We start from the raw sequence: 13162 nt of genomic DNA, 5'->3' as shown, positions 1-13162 counted from the left end.
GGATGTCATTTACTTCATGAGGGGCACCAAAACTGACCTGAGTTACTGTCTGGGCTCAGGCCAGATGGGGCTTGATAGGAATTTTGCTTGGTGCCAGTCTCCGGAAGAGAACAGCGCTTGTGTCCCAGATACCATCCAATAATTCTTGTATTGAAGTATCACTGAATCAGGGCATTAGTTTCTGCTCCTTACCACCTGCAGTAACAAGTACTTGTAGCTCAGGTAGGAGCACCAGAGACCCTGTAGAAGATCAAGGAGCCCATCCATGTTTCTCAGAGGGCAAAAGTAGATGGCTAGCTTTCAGTGACCACCTCACCTCTGGATACTGCAGTTGTCCCTCAATTGGGTCTTACATATCATCCAAGTCCTAGCAGGAAAATTATTACTTACTCCACCTGCTCCCCACCCCCCCAACTTTGGGTGCTGCCCTGTTATTGTGGAAAGTGATTCTCACAGTCAATGGGAAATTGTGAGCTTTAGAATTTGCATCCACTACAGTGAGTTAAAGAGTCATTGTTGTCCTGACAGCAGCAAGTGTCAGGGCCTGCCATTGTGTAGGAGCAGATGCAGAGGTGAACACCGGGGTGGGGTGTAGGGGGGTGCTGCCTGCAATATATTTGGGCAGTGGTCGAACCAGAGACATTACACGTGTAGTGACTCCCATCCACCCTTCTCCTCTAACCAAAAACAAAGACTCTGTGGTGGGTTAATAAGTAAGTTGATTGGTTAAAAATTTACTTTTTAAATCTTCTATTAATTAGTTAATTGAGTAAGACCATATCAGAGAAGTACTAGAAATTATTTAATGTGAATTTGTATATGTTAATTAACTGAGTAGAAATGGCTGATAGGCTGGTAGCTTTATGATATGGGAGCTCACTCATCCTATTGTGAATGGCAGTGAGCACATTTGCAGCAAGTGTTGGTTACTGGAAGAACTATGGCTCAGAGTTGATGATCTGGAATCTGAGCTTCAAACACTGCGGTACATCAGGGAGGGGGAAGAGTTACTTGGACGCTTTGTTTCAGGAGGCAGTCACACCTGGTTGGTTAAGTAATTCAAATTCAGTTAGTGATCAGGGACAACAGGATGTGTTTGCAAGTGAGGCAGGTAGGGGGATTCTGTGTTCAGGAGTAGAGGGGCCTCAGCTTTTCACCTTATCCAACAGGTATGAGAGACTTACTCCCTGTGTGGATGAGGAAAAGAGCTGTGGACAGGATGTGCCAACTGACTATGGCGCGATGGTGAAGAAGGCCATTCAAGAGGGGGGAGCAAAAAGACAAGTGGTAGTTTTGGGGATTGTATAATTAGGGGGATAGATAGTATTGTTTGCGAACTGGATTGGGAGTCCCGCATGGTGTGTTGCCTGCCCGGTGCCAGGGTGCAGGATATCTCTGACCGGCTTGACAGGATATTGGAGCGGGAGTGGGAGGATCCAGTTGTTGTGGTCCACGTTGGCACTAACAACATAGGCAAAGTGAGGAAGGAGAACCTGTTTGGGGATTATCAAGCACTAGGAACAAAAGTAAGGAACAGGTCCTCAAGGATCATAATCTCTGGATGACTGCCTGAGCTATGTGCAAATTGGCTTTGGAACAAGAAAAACAGGGAAGTAAACACGTGGCTGAGGGAATGGTGTGGGAAAGAGGGGCTCCATTTCATGGGGCGTTGGCATCATTTTTGAAACCAGGGGATTTGTATCGATGGGATGGTCTCCACCTGAACTGACCTGGAACCAAAGTTCTAGAGAAAAGGATAAATAGGGTGGTCACTAAGACTTTAAATTTGTGAGTTGGAGGGAAGGGAAAGGGAAAGCAACAGGAGATATGGTGATAAGTGAAAAGGTAAGCAGAAGGTCAGCATGTATACAGGAGGGTTTAAGTTCAAGGCAGACTATGAAGGAAGCAAAAATGAAGGATAACTCAGGAGATAATAGAGATGTTGTGAATCATGACTGTAAGAAAGCTAGCATAAAGGCACTTCACCTGAATGCTCGTAGCTTTTGTAACAATGCTGATGAGTTACGGCACAAATCGTGAATGAATATGATTTGATGGCCATCACAGAGACATGGTTGCAGAACGGTCATGACTAGGAATTAAATATCCAGAGGTACCAGACTATTCGGAAGGATAGATAGGAATGCAAGGTAGGTGGTGTAGCTCGGATATTCAGGATGACATCAGGGCAGCGCTGAGAGATGATATAGGTTCCATGGAGCATGAGGTTGAATCAATTTGGATGAAAATTAGGAATTCCAAGAAAAGGTCACTGATAGGTGTAGTCTATAGGCCACCAAATAATAACTGGATTAGTGGTGCTGGAAGAGCACAGCAGTTCAGGCAGCATCCAACGAGCAGCGAAATCAACGTTTCGGGCAAAAGCCCTTCATCGAAAGGAAACAACTAATGCCTGCAAAAATGGTACGGCTATTATCATGGGGGATAATCTGCATGTAGATTGGCCGAACCAGCTCGGTCAGGGTAGCCTTGAGGAGGAGTGTTGAGTGTATCCGTGATAGTTTTCTTGAACAGCATGTAACGGAACAGACGAGGGAGTAAGCTCTCCTAGATCTGGTCCTGTGTAATGAGACAGGAATAATTAATGACATCATAGTTAGGACTCCTCTTGGAAGGAGTGATCGCAATATGGGTGAATTTAATACAGCTGAATAGTGTGAAGATAAAAATCCAATACCAGGGTTCTGTGCTTGAATAAGGGGGACTATGATAGAACGAGGGAATACTTGGCTAAAGTAGGCTGGAAACAGAGACTTTATGTTGTAACAGTTGACGAGCAGTGGAGGACCTTCAAAGAAAATTTTCAAAGTGCTCGGTAAATGTATATTCCAGTGTGAAGGAAGGATTGTAAGAGGAGAGGTAATCTGCCATGGGTGTCTAAGGAAATAAGGCAGGCTATCAAAGTGAAAGAGAAGGCAATAAAAGTGGCCAAAAACAGCAGGAATCTAGAATATTGGGAAACTTTAAAGGTCGACAGAAAGCCACAAAAAGTGCTATAAAGAAAAGAAAAATAGAGTGTGTGAAAAAAAACTAGCACAGAATATAAAGACAGATAGCAGAAGTTTCTATTAATATATAAAACTAAGAAGAGTGGCTAAAGTCAATGTTGGTCCTTTAGAGGATGAGGAGGGGCAGTTAGTTATAGAGTATGATGAAATCACTGAGGCATTGAACAGGTACTTTGCATCAGTCTTCACAGTGGAGGAAGATTAATAACTAGCCAGTAAGTGACGAAGTGACAAAGTGACAAAGGTAGGTGAGGACCTGGAAACAATTATTATTATGGAAGACATGATTTGGAGATGCTGATTATGAAAGAGTTAGTGTTGGATAAGGCAATGGAACTAAGGATAGATAAGTCTCCTGGCCCTGATGGAATGCATCCCAGGGTACTAAAACAGATGGCGAAGAAATAGTGGGTGGACTGGCGATAATTTTCCAAAATTTGCTGGAGCCATTCCAGCAGATTGGAAAATAGCAAATGTGATTCCACTGTTTAAAAAGGGAAATAGACAAAAGATGGGGAACTTTAGAACAATGAACGTAACCTCTGTAGTGGGAAAGATGCTTGAGTCTATTACCAAGGAAGAACTAGCAGGGTATCTCAAAAGAAATTGTCCCATTGTACAGATGCAGCAGGGGTTCATGAAGGACAGGTCATGCTTCACAATCTTTTGAAATTCTATGAAGATATTTTAGGCAAGGTGGACAACGGGGCCCCAGTGGATGTGGTGTATCTAGATTTCCAAACGGCCTTTGACAAGGTGCCACATGTGAGGCTGCTGCATAAGAATGCATGGGTAGAGCATTAGTGTAGATAGAGGATTGGTTTACTGACAGGAGGCAAAGATTGGGGATAAATGAGTGCTATTCTGGCTGGCAATCAGTGACTAGTGGTGCACCTCAGGGATCAGTGTTGGGACCACAATTATTTACAATTTATATCAATGATTTGGGATTGGGGACCATGGGTACGGTGTCAAAATTTGCCGATGACACTAAGATGAGTGGCGGAGCAAAGTGTGCAAAGGACTGTAAAACTTTGCAGAGGAACATAGATACATTGAGCGAGTAGGCAAAGGTCTGGCAGATGGAATACAATGTTAGTAAATGTGAAGTCATACATTTTAGTAGGAGTCACAGCAAAATAGATTATCACTTGAATGGTAAAATGTTGCTGCATGCTGATTTGCAGAAGATTGGTCTGCAGGTACAACAAATAATTAGGAAGGCAAATGGAATTTTGTCCTTCACTGCTAAAGGGGTTGAGTTTAAAAGCAGAGAGGTAATGTTAAAGCTATACAAGGTGCTGGTGAGGCCACACCTGGAGTACTGTGTGCCAATTTGATCTCCTTGAGAAAGGATGTACTGGCACTGGAGGGGGTGCAGAGGTGGCTCACGAGGTTGATTTCGGAGTTGAGGCTGTTGGCTTATGAGGGAGGCTGAATAGATTGGGACTATATTCATTGGAATTCAGAAGAATAGAAGGGATCTTATAGAAACGTATCAAATTATGAAGGAATAGATAAGATAGAAATAGATAGGATGTTTCCACAGGTAGGTGAGACTAGGACAAGAGGGTATGGTCTCAAGATTAGAAGAAGTAGGTTTAGAACTGAACTGAGAAGGAACTTCTTCACTCAGAGGGTTGTTAATCAATGGAATTCCTTGCCCAGGGAAGTTATTGACACTACTTCAGTAATTACTTTTAAAGCTAAGGTAGGTACTTTTTTCAAAAATAAAGGAATTAAGGGATATGGCGAAAACTCGGGTAAGTGGAGCTGAGTCCACGAAAAGGTTAGCTATGATCTTATTGAGTGGTGAAGCAGGCTCAGACGGCCTACTCCTGCTCCCGGTTCTCATGTTCTTATGTCATACAGTCATAGAGATGTACAGTATGGAAACAGACCCTTTGGTCCAACTCATCCATGCTGATCAGATATCCCAACCTAACCTAGTCCCATTTGCCAGCAATATCCCTCTAAATTCTTCCTATTCATATACCCATCCAGATGCCTTTTAAAAAGGCATCACCAATTGACTGACCAGCAAAGGCAGAACTGACTGTGGTCCAATCCCCAGAAGTGAAATGGGTAAACAGCTGACTTACCGTGCAACTGACATGAATCTACCCTCTCACCCATTAACCACGCCTTCCCTTTCTCACTCTGACACTGCCATGCTCTTTGTGTATATGCAGTATGTTTGTTACATAGTGCATGTACCTGCAGTGTATCTCTGATGTTAATATAGCACTGTACCTTTTAGGAATATGCAGCACTGCACACACTTTCCGACTGACAGTTTACGGTTCCGTTCAGCTACAAGATGTCTCCTGTGCTGTTGTCACTCTGAGACAGCAGCTACTTGCTGACACTGTGGGCAAGGCTGTGACTGTGAAACAGAAGCTGACACATTGTTATTCTCCAGTTGGGTTCAGTGATAGGCCAAGGAAGTATCCTGCGTTGATTCTCATTTGCAGGCCTACTGCAGTTACAGTGCTTTCACTGGAAGTGCAGACATTGAACACTGAGAACGTGTTGCACAAGGCAGTTAAAGCTCTGTACTCTCAGACAGGAGGCAGGAGCCCACGTTGTTAGATATAGGTTTAAAATATGCTGCTGAGTTTAGAACATAGAACATAACAGCGCAGTACAGGCCCTTCGACCCTCGATGATTTCGCAGGTCAGTGCAACAATCGGAAGGCCACCTAACCTATACTATTCCATTCTCATCCCTCTGCCTATCCAACGTTTCTTGAACATTGAGTATCTCAATTGGGCAGAAATGAATTGTGAGGGCAAACTTAATTCCAGCGGGTTGTGCAATTAAAAAGACATAAATGCATGTTAGAAAATCTCTTTACCATCTGGTGACAAAATGACTTTGACATCTGAAGAGTGAGGATTTAATGCACAACTGTACAACAGAGCAGAGAACTCAGCAGAGAGTTCAACACAATGATTTGACTGTAATGAAGCTTAAGATGTCTACCTACAGCCTGTGTCCCTCATGGTAATGATTACCTGGCTACTGCAGACTGGAATAGATATTGGTACGTGGTTGCATGTCAATCCAAACAGCCAGTGTTTCCCTTGATGGAGGGAATCTGATTAAAGAACACGATTAACTCTGCCATTATTCTTATGACCTCTGGAAGTGGAAAATTGTGCCCTTGGTATTGAAAACTGTGATTTGGTTTTGCCCTGAACCTGATTTGCTGGGCTACCTTGTGAGCACAACTGTGTAGTCTTTCCAGCAGTGTGGAATGGATAGAGCTAGCAGTTGAATCCTTACACTAGTGAAATATAAACCCACAGCCAAAGTGTTATTCCACCTACTGACACAAACTGTAAAAGCTGAACAGTATTTGAAGCTGTTTTCTAAAACCTGCATGAAAATCAGCCTTCAACGATTAGTGTAATCAATGCCACTGAGGCCAGCACTTTCTACCTTTGATGTGCAGCTATCTTCTACCTGTTTGTCTGCTACTGACCTGAAGTTAACAATCAGCACCACTCAAAAAACACAATATTTGAAGAAGTAGATGAAGAATAAAGAAAAATTAGGACATTTCATATGATTTACATTTGTCAGTTACTTTTGTAGGTAGATTGAATGCTAATTCAAAGGTTTGACTGTAACAAATGTTTGGCTTTGTAACCTTTGGCACTAATGTTGAAAAACTATACCACATGCAACAATTATTATTTGATCATCTTACATTGTATTCCAGCAACAATGAATGACACCTAGCCATGTGGAAAATTGATTCATAAAGTCCACAAACTCAGATTGTAGCTGCTAACGTTGCTCTTTGACATCCATTCTAAGCTTTTGCCTCTGTGAAGCACTTTGCAATATTTTCTTGATGTTGAAGGTTACTAATAAAATGCAAGTTCCTGTGATGTCAGATCAAAATGTAACCAAACCCTGTCTAAACCCAGCACTTGCACTTCGATTTTAAAAGATGTGGTCATTTCAGAGGGAAATGTGAACATGTTACAAGGTTGCAACACATCAAAGCATTCAAATACAATAAACTATGAAACAGATTGCCGACCTGCTACAACTACCCCCACTTTCCCTCTCATCTACTGATTACTGCATGCGCTGACTTATTTTGGAATAAAACCATACAAAACTGACTGTTCTCCAGTATCTCAGCCAAAACATATTGTTCCTGTGCAGAATAGAACATGTGTTAGGAGGGTATTGGGTCTAAGGGGAAATAAGATTGAGCCAGTTACCATTTTCATCCAAAATCCACAAGTTTGTTTTCTTTTGGGTCACTACAGTCAGCCAACAATGGAATGTCCATTAGTCTGTGGTGACATGATAATTATATTCACTCTATGATATTACACTGATTATTACTCACAGATCCTCTGTTCCAGAAGAGGACCTGTGGGATATGATGATCAGCTTTAAAACACATCTCTTAGTGTACATGAGGAACTCTGGATTAAACTCAGTCGCAAGCGAAGCAATGACTAAACTAGAAAATTAACAGTGTCAATAATAAGCATTTGCCAGTGCCAACTACTTTTTAGCCTGCCATTATGGTTACATAGGAACAGGAATACCGACTGCAACATGAACTTGTTATACTATTCAATTATACTGTCATTAATCTGTAGTTGGTCCATATTTACTTGCTTTTGATCCACATCCCTTGACATCTTTCCAAACAAGAATCACTTGATCCCTCTGCATTTTTAGCCTTCCGAGGGGAAAAAAGATTTCCATGCATTAGCGTCAAGATCTCTGAGAGAGGTGGGTGTGTATTTTGAAGGGGTTGGGAAGAGAGGTGTGCTGGGTTCATGATGCTAAAGAAGTCACCAACACCTGACCTTCCCTCTCCCACAGCTAGAGGATGCCTTGTATTGGGTGGGCCTACCCCAGTTATGGGTTAGATACCAGTGGGGTCGGAATGAGGTCATTAAGTCACTATGAAATTGGTTACTTAAAAGGGTGGCATTAGGTCTAAGGACAAGTGGGATACCTGATCATTGTAAAATTTTAGGCAGTTGGGGATGTGTAGGCAGTAGGGAGGCCATCAATTGGAGTTTTAGATGCTCCTATCCTTCAAGACTGCTGGTGAGGAAAATAAAGTCCAGCCTATTGCGTGAACATGTGCTTCCTGATTTCACGCATAAATGGCTTAGCATCAAATTTAAGATTATTTAGCTGCCCTTAATTTTCTCGCTAGAGGAAATTGGTTGTGTGTAAATACTTCATCAAATCACTTTGAAAAGAGAAAAGGCAGACTTGCTTTTTTACAGTGTTTTTTTACTTGCATTTTTACACAATCGTTTGATATCAGAAAGTGCTTTACAGTAATCGATGTACGCTTTGAAGTGTGGGCTCTGATGTAATGAAGGAAACATGGCAGATAATTTTGCACAGCATACTTCCACAAACAGTGATAATGATCACTTACTACATTTGCTTTATGTTGTTGATTGAGGGAATAAATATTGTACAGGTCATTGGGGATAATACTTTCTTCAAAATGGTCAACTGACATCCACCAGCACAGGCAGATGGGGCCTTGGTTTAACATCTCATCCTGTGACAGTGAAGCATTCCACAATGGAGTGCCAGCCTTGATTTCTCTGCTCAAACCCTTGACAAAGAATTGAACCTGGAACTATGTGATTCAAAGACGAGACTCACTACCAACTGAGCCATGGCTGTCATTTAAATGACTCAAACTCAATCACTTGAATTCCAGGGTAGAGATTGACGCTAAGGTGTTTTATTTTCCTTCCATAGTTTTCTTGTGAGAGCATTTAACCTCATATGGACTGCCTGATCTAAATGCTTCCAGATCTCTGTTAATAACATATTGGACAGATTGAGGAACTACTCTCTTTAGTTTTGGTTTTCCCTTCTAGTAAAGGCATAATTTTTTGTTGTAGCAACATAAACTGGTGCAACATATTCCACCACTCTGCCCATGGGCTGTACAAAATTTTGTCAATCATAATATGAGACTGATATCCAGGCAATGAAGAATGTGCAGTGAAAAGCAACCAAGTTGATAGATAAGATTAGGCACAATCAAATCTCAAATACCTAGGCTGGAAATTCCTTTATAGAAGGCGAGAACCCAGATAGTAAATGTTAATACAAGGAATATATTACAGATTCTACAACAATTCTTCAAGAGAAAAAAAGGTGAGTAAACAGAGGTAGTATTCCAACCTCTGGGCCAGAAGATTCAAGTCCTACCTCAGGATGTGATGTTTATAAAGGTGAGCAATAACAGGTCCAAACAGGTTGACTAAAAAAGGTGAGGGTCTTATGGCAGACCTCTTACAAAGTATAAAAATGATAATTTAAAGTTTGCAACACTGTGCAGAATTCATTGAATGTATAATAGACTGTCAAGGCAGGCAGTGACGGATTAACTGTATCAACAAATTTGGGAGCAATTTTGTTATAACCTGGAGAAAAATCTATGAAAAGGGTACAACAACTATCGAGAAACATCATCCCTTGAGACTGGGTAATTTAAACAAAAATCAATACCTTCCAATGACAGATTATCAAGGGTATCTGGTTGCTCAATAAATAGTCTTAAGAATTTGTAACCATGAAAAACAACAAAGGGACTGTCTGTTCCCAGAAAATAAATTAAATGCAAATTAAGAGTAACCATTTGCAATATATGTGCTCTCATCTGGGTAATCCTGAGCAGTGAACAGAAACGCTTCAATAATGTTCTACAGTTAACAAACAATAATGATTTTGACTAAATATATTAATTATTTATGATTAACATGAAGACTGACGTGGCTATGACAACAAGAAAATAAGCCTAATTGGCTTTGCATTTCCTTTAAGACGCAACCACTCTGAACTGTAGATGCTTTAATATGTAGCGAGTCTGATAAGACCATTCCATTTCCCTATCAATCTCCAATTAAAACATGTGCCATAGCAGTTAAAGTGCATGGACAATTTTTCTTCTGCACTTGGGGAGGAAGGAAATGCAGGTGAATTGAATAAGGGTGGCATAAAGCTAAAGCTGACAATCATGATCCAGACGGAGTCGAATTGTGAAAAGATCAGGAATAGCAAGGTAGATAGTAAAAAGGGCTGAAAGTCTTAGGGGGAAAACTGAAGGAGGTCAGAGGGGAAGTTCACCTGCAGTAATGACCATATAAGTGACCCCCCCTGGGTGGGCCCAACTCATGAGGAATCGCAGCCATAAGTAATTTGGTTTATTGTAATGGACCGAAGCCTGACTGGGCCAACAAGCCTTTTCAAGTTAAGCAACCATACTGACTGCTCCCAGTAAACCTTATCAGGGCACTCAAGCAGGACTGAGCTCAAAGGATTCAATTCAAAAGACCATCTTTTGTGGTTACGTCCTTGTCCCACTGAGCCTTGAGTTCAAATTTATTAGATTTACACCTTATCCTTGTTATGATGAAAGATTAGTGACTTGAAGAAGAGTGAGCTGCTGAATGCTACATTTCCTTTTATGTTTTATATTTGAACCCTGGCAGTTGTACAAGAGGCAGAACTATGGTGGTGTCAGAAGTGTTACATTGATACCTGCCATTCAACCTTTCATGTTACCGTATGCACTGAGGGTTTGATAGCACCTGTCAAAGTAGCTGCCAGGGCTTTTACATTTCAGAATATGGTAGCTGAGTGCTGTAAGCAGGGGCATGGTTTGCCCTTTTCTGACAGTCTATGCTATGAAAGGACAGTAAGAATAACTCCACATTTCTGAGGAAGCCCTGAGCAGAATCTCCTCTCACAAGTGCATGGCTCCCTACCTTCATTGAAAAGGACGGCCAGAGAGGTAACCTGTATGAGATTCCCACTTCTTGGAAATTCCGGCCCAACAACTAGGATTTCAACAAATGAATTGATGCTGGGTCGTAGTTGGTTCATGTTACAGAGCTGGAACTAGGTGGCCTTAGCAATGGCACAGTTTGTGTGATTGGAAGATCGTTTAAGGATAAATGTGAACTGTATTGTTTAGTCTCAAATTATTTACGAATGGTGTAAGTGGCTGGGGAGTGGAGTTAATGGCAGAGTTACAAGTCAATGGCTTTCACCTTCACAATATTCAATTGGGTCCATTTCAATGTTTATAATAGCTAATGTCTTTACAGTCATGATGATCTCTGAATCCTTAAAAAAATGCAAGCGTGAGGATGCTGCCCTTTTAAGGCTAATTTGCCCTTGGCTTTTTTCAAGAGAGGTCGTAAAAGCAGAGGTGCCGATGTGTCTGAACTAGCTACTTTAATAATGGCTAACAGACACTGCCTAAGGCAACAATCAGGGAAAAGGGCTTTTAGACTTGTTTTTCTTATAAACAGTTCTACAATGAAAGGGGAGTGGCCAGTTCTCCCACTTCAGGAATTTTTCTAGTTTGGTTTAGTTAACAGATTGGGGGCCTAGAGAAACAACTGCTGGGAAAAGAGGTTCCATGCTGATTCTCTCTCCATCCAGTTGGCATGCAAGTGGCGTGTCCAGCTAGTGCGGAGTGCGGGCCAAGTTCTGACCAGGTTTCAGCAACATCCCATGGTGGGAAGTGTTCCATTTTGGCAAGGGAGCGAATCCGGGCTCTTACAACGCCTGGGTGATTTCCAGGCTGGCCAGTGGTGCCAGATTTGATCCGTTCGGTGTGCATGCAGTGTGTCCGGACTGTGTGCCATGTTCTGACAGAGTTTCAGTGAGTTTCCACGGTGGGAAGCAGGTGTTTTTCACAAGGGAGCAAATCCGGGACCTTACACCGACTGGGAAACTTTCAGGCCAACTAGCGTCGCTGGATCCAGGCTAGGTGATCTGCAACCAGAGTCCACTTCTGGGCCAGGTTGCTGGCCGTGTTCTGACTGTGTGAGAACTTATGCCAGAAACACCTTTTTGCCAAAGGGTGTGTTTATGGGATGTTGCAAGAAATTGGAACAGCTCTTTATTAAGTTGCGGGGGATAGCGTGTCGTATCGTGTTATTCTACATTCTGTTTTCTTTTGTGTGTGTTTCATTCAGTAGTCTGTAAATAAATTCTGTTTGGTTTAAAACTGAGTGGTAGGACCAGCTGCATCACTCCTGAATATCCACCATACACTGCTTAAAACAAGTAGAAACATTAGGGTCTGGGCTACTTTGTTGAAATGTTTTGAGGGGGGCTGGCCTGGTCCGGTCCATAACACAAGTTTGCTGCTTTCTTGGTATGAATGTCTCAGACGTGTACTCGCATTTATGAACCAGAAGAAATGTAATTTTAATTTTGGACTGCACACTAAATCAACATGATACATATTTAAAATATACAGCACTTTGAAGAAGTGTTTGATGCATGTTGATATTGTAGCTGGCGTTTGAATTCCTAGAAGGGCTCACCAATGCTGTACTATTTGCAAAATGCTTCCCTCAGGGGCTAATTATAATAGTTATGCAAATAAAATGTTTCACAGTATTTTTGAAAATCTATTGGCGGCACCAACTGATGTTGATGCAAACCTACTTGGTAAATAGCACAATAGTTAGATTCTTACCTTGCACACAGAACTTCAGCTCCTTCACATCTGTTACTGTTGTTGCAAAAACTTTCTCTGGTACTTTTTTACTCATACGGTTATAGTTCCTTCGTTTCTTCGTTTCACCCCAAAGATTGGAGCCTCCATGCATGCTCGGAATGTTGAGGATTGCAATTCCTTCCAGTGATGTGTTACTTAGGTCAAGCACGATACCATCACACTGGAAGACAGAAATCACAGTATATCACTTACTTCAGCTAAACTGCTTAAACCAAAAACTTTCAATGTCAGAAAGAAGGCACAGAATAAATTTCATCATAGTGGTGTTTATAAACCACTTCTACTTTTCAAGGCGAAAGGAAATTTTGCATCATTCTAAATTCACATCAACTACAGAAATAAAAAAAACTGCAAGCGTTGGTGATCTGAAATGAAGTACCCAAGACTCCTCGTTTTAGACTTTAAACATATTAACTCTGTTTCTCTTGCCACAGATGCTGTCTGCCAGACTTACTGATGAACATTTGCCCGAAACATCAATTTTCCTGCTCCTCTGATGCTGCATGACCTGCTGTATTTTTCCAGCACCACTCTAATCTAGACCCCCATAGTCCATCAAAGGTCTCTTCTAAA

The 13162-nt window shown here is 41.7% G+C and overlaps 1 protein-coding gene across 5 annotated transcripts in view; it reads right to left on the bottom strand.

Moving 5' to 3' along the window:
* The window catches only part of dgkg (diacylglycerol kinase, gamma), a 527377-nt gene that overhangs the window by 50683 nt on the left and 463532 nt on the right, over positions 1-13162 (bottom strand). For all 5 annotated transcript variants that reach the window (XM_072578849.1, XM_072578848.1, XM_072578852.1 and 2 more), the window contains one exon: positions 12548-12749. In XM_072578849.1, coding sequence (XP_072434950.1) covers positions 12548-12749 — 202 coding nt within the window. The remainder of the gene's footprint in view (positions 1-12547; positions 12750-13162) is intronic.

This window comes from Chiloscyllium punctatum, chromosome 10 (genome assembly GCF_047496795.1).
Source record: "Chiloscyllium punctatum isolate Juve2018m chromosome 10, sChiPun1.3, whole genome shotgun sequence".
NCBI classification, from domain to species: Eukaryota; Metazoa; Chordata; class Chondrichthyes; order Orectolobiformes; family Hemiscylliidae; genus Chiloscyllium; species Chiloscyllium punctatum.
Note: the sequence above shows the minus strand (reverse complement) of the source record. Positions and strands in the feature narration are given on the sequence as shown.